Source organism: Lissotriton vulgaris, chromosome 3_1 (genome assembly GCF_964263255.1).
Source record: "Lissotriton vulgaris chromosome 3_1, aLisVul1.2, whole genome shotgun sequence".
In the NCBI taxonomy this organism is placed as follows: Eukaryota; Metazoa; Chordata; class Amphibia; order Caudata; family Salamandridae; genus Lissotriton; species Lissotriton vulgaris.
This window is the reverse complement of record NC_141689.1, coordinates 1,422,035,801-1,422,049,919: the sequence shown is the minus strand read 5'-3', so window position 1 is coordinate 1,422,049,919 and position 14,119 is coordinate 1,422,035,801. Positions and strand designations below refer to the sequence as shown.

Here is a 14,119-nt window from a genome sequence, read left to right as displayed (position 1 = left end):
ATGTGTGACCATCACGATTAAATGTGGTTTTGCCTGGGAGATCGTACTTTGTCCTCACATTACAAGCCCTCAGTGAATTGGACAACGTAAATAAAAAGATTTGAATGGCTTAGGGTGACCACGCTTTGATTGGAGTGATGCGAATTTTTGGAATTTACCAGTAGAGATATTCTTCAGAGGGGTCCTCCTGGGAATTGTCGGTTAAAGGTTCATATTGACAATTTAGATCACCTCCCAAAATTAACAAAATAGCTGGATCCAATATTGGAAGATAGTGACTTAGGTGGTCTATGGTGAAAGATTTAAGTCTATTCGCTACCGGTCGGGAGTAAACCTTGATTAGAGCAATTTTTGTCTTATCGGGAAATGACAACAGGACACATTGGATGTTATTATTGGGGGTTGTCATGTGCTCTGCCTCACACCCAAGATGAGTGCCCACCCAAATTGTGAGACCCCCCGACGGGCGCCCTCTCCCACCCTTTGTGGCCAGTATGTTAAACGGGGCAAATCCTATCCTATGATGTTCTTCGCAGGCCCAGGTTTCTTGGAATAAGCAGATGTCTTGGTTATCCACAAAGGCACCCCATTCTGGATTTGCGATTTTACTTTTCAGACCTGCTAGATTCCAAGAAAGAACTCTTATCTCCTCCTTCTCCATTTCTGCCTCTATTGGGGCCACCCCATTAAACAGGGCGGGATATACAGCCGGGTTACTCCTGGCTGCATTTGCCAATGCAACACCGACTCCATCCCTCTCAATGTGACCCATCTGTAAGTCAGAAGAGAAAGGAGCTGCCTCCTCACTTATGTAGCTAACCACTCGTTGGGTAACTTGCCCATGGTCCAATTCCCTCCCTCTAAACCATTTTTTATTACTATTGTAACTGGCTTCTTCACTGGGACAATTAAACGTTTGTTCCTTTCGGGTATCATTAGTATAGTGTCTTTCCCCTAGTCAATCAACCTCCTTAAGATATCCATATCTATTGCTTGTTGGGATGTTATACAGGGGGCGGTTGTCAGGATTGCTCCGCCTCTCTTCCATGAGGAGACTGGGGCCCACAATGTAATTTGATGAAAATGTCATACCTCTCTTATCGGGGCAAGTTTGGGGATAGAAATAATCCAGCGCACAAAGGCTTATTCCTGTAGGTGTGTGATGGGCTGCATGGGTTGTTGAAATTTATAACAACACATTCCCCTGCTTCCGTCTTTCGGGTGTCTCCCAGCCAACCTACTCTTCAGGCCATGATGATCTCCCTAGCTTAGTCAAAGGACCTAAACCTTGCGAGCCAAAACAAACATTTGTTCCTTAGCTCAAGCTCGGTTTCCTTAGCGGTGTGAAACAATGGAGGGATTCCTGTCATAACTGCAATATATGGTGTACAGGCCGGGGGAAGATTTATGCTTGGAAGGGGGGTTGCCTTGATCTCCACAGCAGAGGGTTCAGACAGTGCTGCTGTTTGCATAGTAAAGACCTCCCTACTCACCGTCTTGGCCTTAGCCCCTCCACCTACTCCCATAATGCTTTGTATGTGTCTAATCTCTTGGATGGCTGTAGTGTTTTTTTTGTTCGCTTCCTTCTGTAACCCGCTGGTTGTACTTAACTCAGTAGTATGGCTCCTCCCACCTTGAGCATGTCTTGGGGATAGCATGTCATCATCTCTACCAATTTCCAGACCTCCCCCCACTTGTATAGCCCTACAGTCTGGTTGCACTTTGGTGCCCAAGCCCTCCCATACTCTCTCCAATCTGTCTAAACGGGCAAATATGGGAGCTAGTTCTTCTTGGATGGTGGCTCTTAATGTGATTAAAAGGTCAGCCATTAGGTTGTCTACCGACGTTGGTGGTTCTGCTACTGGGTTTACTGGTTTACTTTTACCCTTTGGTGTTATTGGTTTATCTGTACCAAGTGTAGCTGCCTGGTTGTTTGCACATTGTTTTTTGGCCCTAGAGCTGGTGTTACTTTGCGTTTCCCTTTATTTATAGTGTTGGTAGAATTACTAACCCTATCTGGTTGCTTACGAGTTCGAGTAACCCTCAGTAAAGGTTCCCCAATAGATGTTTGTAAGTGTATTTCTTGTGCCCCTGTGATCATAATAGGGGATTGGCCAGAGGGCGGAAGGGACAAAGAACTGGGCTGCGATGTATGTGGAGTGGATGGGGCCTTGGACACCTCAGGATCTAAAGCGCACATATCCGGTGTAAGGGAGAGCCTCATTTCTGTGCGCTCTATTTCTGAGGACACTGCCCCTATGGCCCTTTGAAGCATTTTATCTATCGCTGTTGTTGGGGGCTCATCTGTTGTTGTTCTATTTTTACTAAGTGCTGATTTTTTACCCATTTTACAACAGCAGAAGATACCAAGCAGTTCCAATCAGCACAGTTACATACAACCCACTAATCAGCTGTCAAAACAGACGTGGGCAACCTTCTCTCCAAGAGGTTGTTTTAGTCAATAGAACTGTAATGGTCCCTCTAGCAGGTGTTAGGGTCTTTTCCAAATAGTCATAATGAGTCATCGAGTTCTTATGGACATACGGATTCAGAAGAATCTTACCCCTTCCTTTGTTCGTAGCATATGCCGAAATACAGCCGTTAGTCGGGTGGCCCTGCCTTTTCCTGTTGCGTACGGGCCCGCCCACGCGCGTCCTGCGCTGCGGGAGGCTCGGCGAGCTTGTAAGCGCCTCCTGTCGCTTCGGGATAATTGCGATCAGCTGCGGCCCACAGGAGCGCCGGGAATGCTGGGAGCTGTAGGCTGAGACCGTCCCGTCACCACCAGCGGGACGGTCTCCCCAGGAAGTGCTGCATGGCTGGTTGAAAGGCTTCTGCACAATGCCAGGTAGGAGCGTGTTTAGCTGGATTCAAACTTGCCCCCAAAGATCAAGGAAACCCACGCTGCGGGAGGCTCAACGAGCTTTTAAGCGCCTCCTAGCGCTTCGGGATAATTGCGATCAGCTGCGCCCCACAGGAGCGCCGGGAATGCTGGGAGCTGTAGGCTGAGACCGTCCGCTTCACCACCAGCAGGACGGTCTCCCCAGGAGGTGCTGCAGGGCTGGTTGGAAGGCTTCTGCACAATGCCAGGTTGGAGCGTGTTTAGCTGGATTCAAACTTGCCCCCAAAGATCAGGGACGTTCTAGTTAGGCTCATATTTTACACACACACAACCTTAGAAATGCTGCAGTTATAGTTATGTAAGTTAACTAAATTAATCCCTCACAATGGTCTTCTTATGCCCTCACATATTACATCACTCATGAGCTGGTCAGTGACATCACTGAGGACATCAATTACATCATCCACAGAGCCACTGATACAACCATTCATAACCAACTCACACAACCACTCACATACCCATTCACAGACCCATGCAACCTCACACACCTAGTCACTCATCCAAACAGACACACAGCCATCCATTCACCCTAGAGCTATTCACACACACCCTCAATCCCCCTACAGCCACTTTTACAATAACTCACTCAACCATACAGCCGCTCACATACCCACTCACTCAACCATACAACCATTCACACACCCACTTACATACCCATTCACACAATCACTCACGCGTCCACTCAACTCACCCATACAGTCACTCATACAGACACTCCCTCTTCAGTACACCCACTTACACATCCAGTCACTCTCCCAGCCTCTGTCACCCATACAGCCATTTACACACCACCCACACACCCACTCACTCACCCATACACCCACTCACTCACCCATACACCCACTCACTCACCCATACACCCACTCACTCACCCATACAGCCACCCACCCACACCCACTCACCCATACAGCCACTCACACACACACACACACACATACAGCCACTCAGCCACTCACACATGGATACGGTCATATAGCTTTGTATATATGTTTAATAATCATAAACATTTACAAAATACTCTTAACCACTGGAAGATTTCATCAGTGATGTCGGTTGAGATGTTGTTAGTGACGTCACTGACCAGGTCATGAGTGATATGTGAGGTCATAAGCAGTCCATTGCGGGGGCGTACGTTATAGTTAGCTCAGGTAACTATAACTGATGAATTTCTAAGGTTTTGTGTGTGCTACATCTGAGCCCAACTATAATGTCCCTGTACCTTTTGTTTTTTTATTGAATATATATACCCACACAGTGAGGGAGAAGTGTGGCTCAATGATTAGAGCAGCAGACCCTGATGCAGCGGTCTAGCCCGGGACCAGGGTTCAATTCCCCGCCTCGGCAGGTCTTGGGCTCAAAATTCCACGGACCTGATAATTCTCGCCTTGGTGCCTATTCCAATCGTGGAGTCCCACTCTGCAACTCTGGGCAATAGCTTGCTTAATCTCCACAACGGCCCCCACAACGCTAAGGATGCCTGGCCTCCACCTTGGGGGTGCCCAGGAGTGGACGCCTCACAGGGAAAGCCAGGATGGGTTCCACAGCGGTATTCGTACAAGCGCCTTGAGACCCTTGCGGGTGAGTAGTGCGCTATACAAGTATCAATTTACTCTCTAGTTATAGTTAGTATTCCCAGGTATAGGAATTCCTCTGAATTTTGCTCACTAATAACTTGGCCCTCATTTGACAAATCTCAATGACACTTTCTAGACCTGTATTTCTTTCTACATTGGCAGAGCATGGAAAGTTTCGCAGTCATTTGTAAAGAGGGTGCAAAGAAAACAAGCATTGGTAAAGCCAATAGGTCTCACCTATGTTAAAGCTATTGGCTTTGGCAATGTGTTTTAGCCATGTTGTACCCCAGTGTGTCTGCTGTTCAACATGGCTAAAAAATTGTGTGGGGTGGGGTAGATTAGATTGAGGTAGATTGGGGTGGAGTGGGACCGATTGGGGTAGAGTGGGACCGATTGGGGTAGACAGGAGTAGGGTGGATTGGGGTACATTGGAGTGGGTGAGTAGGGTGGATTAGCATGGTAGATTGGAGTGGGGTAGATTGAGGTGAGTGAGGTAGATTGGAGTAGCATAGATTGGAGTAGGGTAGAGTGAAGTGGGATATATTATGGTAGAATGGAGTGGAGTGGGGTTGTTTGGGTAAGAGTGGAGGGGGTGAATTGGGGTAGATTGGAGTGGAGTGGGGTATACTGGAGTGGAGTCGGGTAGAGTGAAGTGGGGTAGATTAGGTGGATTATTGTAGGGTAGAATGGAGTGGGGATAGATTAGAGTCGTTTGGAGTGGGCTAGATTGAGGTAGATTAGAGGGGAGTGGAATAGATTGAAGTGGTGTGGGGTAAATTGGAATGGGGTAGTTTATGGTGGAATGGGGTTGATTGGAGTGGGTTAGATTAGGGTGGAGAGGGGCAGAGTGGGTTAGATAGAGTGGGGTAGAGTGGGGTAGAGTGGAGTGGAGTGTTGGGTAGATTGGGTTAGGATGGGGTAGATTGGAGTGGGTGGATTGGATGCTGTAGATTGGAGAAGGGTAGTTATGGGTGTATTGGGGTGGGGTAGATTTGATTGGAGTAGGGCAGATTTTAGTAGGATGTAGTAGTATGGAGTGGAGTTGGGTAGAGTAGAATTGATAGGGATAGAGTGAGGTAGATTGAGTGGATAAGAGTGGGGGGGTGGGGGTGGCTTGATTAGAGTGGCGTGACTGATTTAGGGTGGTGTGGATTGGATTGGAGTGGGGTGGGGTAGAGTATAGTGGGGTTGATATGGTGGATTGTAGTTGGGTAGGGAAGAGTGGGGTAGATAGGGTGGATTGGAGTGGAGTAGATTGGGGCAGATTGGAGCAGATTGGGGTAGATTTGAGTGGAATGCAGTAGATTGGGTTGGAGTGGGGTAGATTGGAGTCAGTGGGATTTATTGTGTTAGATTGAGTGGGGTAGATTGGATTGGGGTTGGAGTGGGGTAGATTGGGTTGGAGTGGGGAATATTGGGGACTATTGGGTTGGAGTGGGGAAGAGTGGTGTATATTGGAGTAGATTAAAGTGGGGTGGTTTGGAGTGGTGTTAGGAAGATTGTATCGTGGAGAGGAGTGGGGCAGATTGGGTAAGAGTGGGGCAGATTGGGTAAGAGTGGGGCAGATTGGGTAAGAGTGGGGCAGATTGGGTTAGAGTGGGGCAGATTGGGTTAGAGTGGGGCAGATTGGGTTAGAGTGGGGCAGATTGGGTTAGAGTGGGGCAGATTGGGTTAGAGTGGGGCAGATTGGGTTAGAGTGGGGCAGATTGGGTTAGAGTGGGGCAGATTGGGCAGATTGGGCTAGAGTGGGGCAGATTGGGCAGATTGGGCAGATTGGGTTAGAGTGGGGCAGATTGGGTTAGAGTGGGTGGAGTGGGGCAGGTTGGGTGGAGTGGACTGCCATTACAGACAACAATTTTTCAATTGACATGACCATTACATTTGCACCGAAATACGATTTTACTGCACACAAACGATAATGTGTGCAAATGTCATCACCTAGTGTATTGATGTGTTTTGATCATCAAATATTTGCTTTCCAGCACACTTAAGAATTACAAAAAAATGTGCTTCATTAGTACTAATCCTGAAATATTCTCAGACATCAGCAATGTATATATATTTTTTTGGTGCGCAAAAAGAAAAACATACTGCACCCTCTCCTCTTACATGGGAGTTCAGCAGAATTGTCACATAAATTCTCTCACTTTGAAGTCAGAGAAAGAAAAATAGACACTAAGCTACCTGGAAGAGAGAGCCTGACATTTGACCTCTGTCTTTAAATGCGCATAAAATGTAATAAGATAAGTACAAGAATTAAAGGCCTGTTTACAGAAAGCAAGTTTGTGGAAAAATACTGTAAACAAGGCTTGGGCAACGGGAGGGACTAACTCAAGCTGAATAGCCTAAAGCAAATCAGCCAGCAAATAGAAAGCTAGGAAATTTGAGTTACTAACCACAGAGCCAATGGTGAGCAATGGGCGAAAAGCATTCCTAGGCCAACTTTCTGAAAGTCCTAAAGATTTCTTTGGCTGCGGCCTAAAAAGGGGGTCCTAAAACGAGTTTGATCACCAATGCATTTTCCATAGACTTTTGTACTGAAAGAAGCAAAAAAAGGCTACACAGATATACATGCAATTTGGCCAGATTATGGTGTGCAGATTTTCCTTTTCGGTACTACAGGTAAGTAGGGTTGGTATTTTTTAAGTTATAAGACATTTAAACTTAGTAATTATTGTGGCCGCTGTAATTTTGTGAACTTTCACATTTTTTCTCGAAAGTAGTGCAGTACATATTGATGACAAAACAATATTTGATTGGCTAACGACTGCCTTTAAAGGCAGCCTTGTTGTTTCAAGTACACCCGTAGCAGTATTCTGGGTTACAGGCTTCGATATAAGGATTAGGTTTCATATTTTTATCTACTTATTACCACTTTATTCAAGTGGTAGTAGGTAGGGAGAATATTTATAAGTTTCTATATATATTTTTTAAATGTACAGAGCACCGCAGTACTTAGAAAATATATATATATTTTTTAAAATAGGTAGAATTTAAAATACACTGCACTACACCATATTTTACAAATATAGTGTTCCACAGGGTATTTATTTTTTTGTAAAGAGTGAAGTAGTGTGGCTCACTGGTTAGAGGCGGCAGACCCGAGAGCAGAGGACGGCCCGGGACCAGGGTTCGATTCCCGGCGCTGCAGGTTTCTGGACCAGGGTCAGCGGACTCGATAATTCTCTCGCCTCGGTGCCCACTCTGATCAGTGATCACACTCGGCAACTCTGGGCATTAGCTTGCCTCATCTTCACTAACGGCCCCACCAGACCGCCGGGGATGCCTGGTGTCACCCTGGAGATACTCATTAAGGGACCATCTCTCAGGGAAGCCAGGAAGGGTTTTGCAGCGGTCGAAGCGCCTTGGGACCCTACGGGTAAGTAGTGCGCTATATAAATGCCAATACAACCTGAAAAAATTGGTGATTCTGTGTAAACTTGTGTAAAAATATATACAAAAATATAAAATCATTTCTCTATTGCCACTTAAATAAAGTGATAATAGGTAGGGAACAACAATAAAGCTACTACTCACCTTTAGCTAAAGCCCTAACCTCGAACGAATGTGTGCTGAAAATTACATAGCTGCCTTTTACGCTTTATAAAGACAGACATTAGCCAATCACATTCTGCCTTGTCATCTGCACGTACTGCGGTATACCGCAGTACAGTATATAACTAACTATTTGAACACTTACAGAACTTTAACACTGCTTACACTATTTGCATCTACTAAAAATGACCATTTACACCACATAATCTATATTTCTGCCACATGACATCTACATTTGTTCTCCCACTTTCACGCTACGTCTGTTTCAACTACGCCACACCCCACCACGCCCCTCCACTCTTAAGTCACTGCACTCTACGCTATTCCAGTGTATGCTACCCTACCCCATTCTGCTCAACAACACTTTACATCACTCGACAGTCTAAGCCCTTCCACTCTATCACACTATACTCTGCTCTATAGCATTCCACTGTACAACAATGTACTCCTGTCCGTCTACAACACTCTACTTTACTGTGTACCACTGTACTACGCTCTATTCCACTCCCTCTGTGCCGCTCCACCTAACTTTAATATACTCTACTCGGAGACACTAATGTACTCTACTCCACAACAGCACTGTACACAACTCCACTGTACACTCCTCTATGCCACTCTCCAACAGTCTCACCCCACTCTACCATACTGTAGCACACTCTGCCCTACGCCACTCCACTGTACAAAACTGTATTCCACTCTGTGGCACTCTACAACATGCCTGTATACTCCAGTGTACCATACACCACTCCACTGTATACGATGCTAATCCATTCTACTCCATGCCACTCTACTCTACAACACCCTACTCTACACCACACAACTGCACATTTAGCCAATGTACTCCACTGCAGTGCCATTCTGTGGCACTGAACCACTCTCCTCTCAGCTCTACTCTGCCACACTGTACTCCACTCTTTGCAGCTCGACTCTACAAGCCTCTACTACACTCTGGGCCACTATACTATACTACACTGCACTCCTCTCTATACCTCAACACTCCACTGTACCACACTGCTCTACGACACTTTCCAACACTCGACTGCTCTATACAAGATGCCACTCCAATTTGTAAGTTTCCCAGACAGACTCTACGTTATGCCGGTCTACTCTAGTAGACATGATGCCACTATAGTATTCAACACGTCACTGCATTGATGTCCATTTAGTCTACTCTATGCTACACCATGCCACTAATCTTCACGACACTCTGATACTTTACTCCTCTCAACTGTACGACACTTCACTTAATGACACTCCACTCGATGCCACTGGACTGTATGATTTGAAAGACATTTTTATTTTAAAAAAATAATAATTTACTGAAAAAAACCACAAGTTAAACCTATACAAACCAAACTTAAACTACTCGAACATTAGAAATGCTAAAGTTATAGTTATACCTCAAATTTATAATGTAAGCACCAACATTAAATTAGTATAACTGTATTCTTTCTATACAAACAAAAAACTTAAAGAACACAAAATTTTGAAATACTAAAGTTCTACTTATACCTTTTTAATGTATAATTTACGCAAAACCTTCAAATTATTAAAACTTGCACACCTTCATATACAGTATAATCAATTCCGGAGCCACAATATATTAATAACTAGAACTCATGCCTTGTCCATGCACTGGTTATACCCTTTCATCTCATATCATCTAAAATTGTACCATTTAATACACTTACGTTATCGCAAATCTCCTCACTTGTGAGAACAGCGTGCTTGGTAGAGCTGCGAGTTACAGTTAATATGTTCTGGATATCGAGTTGAATATAGTGTATATGGAGGTGTGCGAGTTATAATTATTTGAAGTTGTGTAAATTATAAATTAAATGTATGAGAGTACTCCTTTTTAGCATTGAAGTTCATATGTGTGTGTGTGTTTTTATATAGGTTTGTATAGAGTGTTTGTATACATGTGTGTATGTATACATGTGTGTGTGGGGGTGCATAATTATAATTTCCATAATTGTTCCCGTCACTTTGAGTGATGGCCTTTTGCACTTGCACACACATCGCCGCCTCCTTGTACAATTTTACAAAAAGTACTTACAAACATTGACAAAGCCAAAGTGTGCAGCCAACTTTAGACCTATTGGTTTTGACAATGCGTGTTGCCTCATTTCCCATCGATTGCCTTCATGACCACTTAGACTAGGGGTAGCAAGGGCATTGCCAAGGGTGCAAATTGTCAAGCTGGGGTTAGCTACTGCCCATGGCAACCCCCGAATTGATTTCTATGGAAATTATATTAAGAATTGGATTATATGGAAGGTTTTAGCATGTTGAGGTTTGTGTTTCGAACCATTTTAAACTTGGTCACTTGAGTGACTGTGAGGTGAGGGGAAGCGGGGACTTTCTTAGTTTGTCTTACGTTCGTTCTTCCCTTCTGCCGTCTCCTGGATGCTAATGTGTCCTCTCTTTGTGCCCGCATACAGGGGTGCTCTTTTGTGTGGGGGGCCGCGGCGGATCAGGCGACCCCTTCCGAAGCATCGAGTGCTATTCCATCAGCAGGGACAGCTGGTTCTTCGGCCCCGAGATGAACAGCAGGCGACGGCACGTGGGCGTCATCTCCGTGGGAGGTGAGTAACAGCGCAGCCCTCTGTCCCGCAGCCGGGCTTGCCTGCCATTTAATGTATTCATTCAGCTTTTGTCCCCGCAGAGGGCGGCTTTTATTAACCGATGAATGCGGTGCCCGCAGGCCACGGCGCGCGGAATTTGCTAAATGTAAAATTATCTGTAGTTTCTCCAGGGGGCAGGCCCCTTCTGCTAAGCAAGTTTAATTAGTCGAGTTGATGTTAAATCTCAGACACATTTCAGTATGTCACATGTGAGCGCCAAACTCATTTCTAATAAGGCTCTTGCTTGTGGTACAGAGGTGGGCGTTAACAATTGATTTCACCAATAAGTGGGAGAAGGGAATTATGTTTTCTCAGCAGAATGTTCCTTTTCATTAAAAACATTATTATGTATTTATTTATACTGCAGATTGTAGTGTAATGTGCCGCACATCGTTGTACTTCCTCTAAACGTGTGCCTCATTTTAAGTAAATTAAGAATGATATAGTTTAGTGTTTATAATATCCCTTTGGAATACAATATTTCATTGCTTTCTATGTGCACTAGTTAATGCTACCAGGGAATCAGGGGTGTGACCTTTTCCGTAAGGACCACAGTGGTGCTAGGCTTCATCGTAACAGGGTAGCATTTTGTTGATGTTTTCTAATGCAATTATTTCGAAAACTTTGGTTTCAAAACATTTGTTTTTCCAAACTTGCTCTCGCTGTGAATAGCACCAATGGTGGCTTTAGTTAATCAGGTGGGCCACTGAGATCTGTACGTTGATTGGTCATTTTGGGATAATGCACGAGTCGCCCCAGTAAATGTGTCCAACTTGTCTGGCTTCGAACTCTATGGAACCTGTATCGAGTGGAGGGAACCATATTCTGCATGTGCTCTGTTATACATTTTTATGTGCATGTGTAGTGGCACGTTAGTTCTAGTAAGGAAAAACTATTCAAGTGATGTTAAACAAATTTGACTATAAGAGGAATAAGATGGTTGCATCTCATATCCATATCAAGGGAGCACTCTGTATATCCACTCGTGGACGGTGGAAGTAAAGTAGACTGATTTATCTTGTCTATAGTTAAAGATTTCCCCAGAAGGAGCTTGGCTACTATATTGGAATTGGAACTGAAGCTATTATTGTCCATTCTACCTGGCATTCCTCAACAAGTGGCCCTGCTAGTGAGCGCGACCTCTAAGGCGAGAGCCTGTTAACACATGCAACCTGTTCCCATATCACTCACAGAGATGAGGACGATCAAATGGTCATGCTGCAATGTCCGCATGTTTCCTGATCAGAGGATTTATCTTTTGATGCAATTCCTTTCAGAATGCGCTACTGTGCTTCAGATGTTTGTCTATGGGCTCAATACCGAGGTGTCTTTGGAAAGTGGCTGTTCTTAAGGCTTTCCACTTTGTGAAGAGATTTTCAGGTCTATACCTGGAAGAACCTCACTCTCCGGAGGAGTTCGTCAGCATTACTCAGACATAGGTCTTTACGACTTTTATGTTGCTGTCTTCTGGGAGAGAATTTGTGGGAGCGGTTAGAATGCTGCCAGTTTCTCAAGTGCCTTTTGATGTTTCTTCTCAGTGTGGGTTCTCCAGTTGAGTTCAAAGTCTAGTGTTTAATCTAGGTAGAGGGCACCGATTTCACATTTTATTACCCCCTTATTGAAGTGGGACTGATGGTGCTGTGTTATTTCCTGTTGGACAACTGTGATCTTGCGTCCTGTCACTGTGCCAGGTGGAGGGACGGTCAGTGGATCTTTGCGCGTTCTTGGCTACTTCTGTTTTCGATGTGGAATTGCCATTGAACTGCAACATTGTTGGCATTGTGTTAGGTCATCCTCCAGAGGCCAGTGATGTTCTTACTCATGATGAGATGGTAAAGAAAGAGTCCAGGTTTGACCATTGTGGCACTCTTACAGGGTTGGCACAACTTGTTTAAAAGCTTGTTTACTATTCTTGTTAAGGGTGTAGTCTGACAGCTTGATTATCAGGTAGTGTGGAAATTTGAGAATGATATATTTTGCAGGCGACCTTCTTAGTTCATGGCTTTTACTATGTCTGGGAAAACAACTACAAAGTTTCTTTGTTGCTATGAAAGCCAACTCTTATTTTCTCACCCGTTTGTAATCGATGATTGCTTGATTGTTCTTTTAGGGTAAAACTTTCTCCTCCAAAGATTTCTCCTAGTGCAATATCCCAAGTCCAGCAGTAGCGATCTTTCTCCTTTGATAAGCCAGTAACAATGCTTATAGGGTGGTAGCTTGATGTTTCTCACAGTTGTTTTTTTTCGACTTCAGAAAAACATGATTTGGCACCGTTCCAGGAAAAGGTGAAGAACTGGAATTGTATGTATGCTTTACATAACTCCTCAAAACATTCCACAGCCCTGTGTGGGAGCATCTTAATTGCAAGGTTGGTTATTTCATCACTTCCTTTTACATGACCTTATGCCAACTTCTGTGAAATGATAGTTAAGTCACTCCCTCTACCTTTTTTCATTGCTCTGTGCCCCAGTTTCAGGTGCCTACTAGGTAATTTGTCTAGCAACTTCCACGTCTGCTCCTTTGTCAATTTGCTGACCTAGTTAGGCATATTCAAAGTCTCAAGCCTTTTGACATAGACCTGAAATAGGTCTTCATTGTTGCATATTCTGCCTTACATTGGTGACCTTTTGTGATTTTTTTGTACTGGTTAGACAAATGGTCTCGATCTTTACACTAATAGCTGTCAAACTTCTTCAGAGTAACTGGAGTAGCTTCCATTTTTTCTCTTTGTTGTCCTTATTTGTTCTTTAAGTAATTTTGTTACGGGATCAAACTTTTTTCAGAGGTTGCTTGCTGTGTGTCAATATTTAGTCATTGTCGTCTGGCTCTATTTTCCTTAACTGTTGGCTGTTTGATACCCTTTGATAGGTTAGGGATTTTATATTGTTTGACCATCTGTTTGAACTGATGGACTTAATTATATGGTGAACACAAAGTGTGAAATGGTAGAACCCTTTTAAAATTCTTTTTGGAGAGTTTAGAGGGTAAGGAATGGCTCTGTTCTTCCTTGAAGAGTGTACTTTACTTTGTCGAAGTTATGACCGGCGCTTTACTGGTTGTTTTCAATCTCGTCATGTGCTGTGACCATTGCTGGGTTAAGATCAGAGGTCAGCTCAACCAGTTTCAAACTCTGTAGTCTGAGTATGTTTTTCAGAGGTACAATGTTCAGGACTTCTGATGGATACTTCTAACTGCAGATCCCTCACCTTAGGCTATTTCGTGGGTGCTAGACTCTATCCAGAGATTTTTTTTAGGTTTGTGCTTATGGGCACCACTAGGTGGCGCTATGTGGCTCTGCATTGAAGCCCATGAAGTTATAAAGTGGAGCTGCTTATAAGTGCCACTCCAGCCCGCTGATGTTACTTCATTGTTTTTGGTGCCATCCAACTGGGAATCCAGAGTTCTGTTTACGAATTTGTCAGGTTTTCTGGCGATTGAAAAACTGTTACAGAGTGCTAGGGAAT

At 44.3% G+C, this 14,119-nt stretch overlaps 1 protein-coding gene across 2 annotated transcripts in view; it reads left to right on the top strand.

Moving 5' to 3' along the window:
- Positions 1–14,119, top strand: part of KLHL8 (kelch like family member 8) — a 406,134-nt gene that overhangs the window by 256,153 nt on the left and 135,862 nt on the right. For both annotated transcript variants that reach the window (XM_086961895.1, XM_086961896.1), the window contains exon 5: positions 10,473–10,616. In XM_086961895.1, coding sequence (XP_086818021.1) covers positions 10,473–10,616 — 144 coding nt within the window. The remainder of the gene's footprint in view (positions 1–10,472; positions 10,617–14,119) is intronic.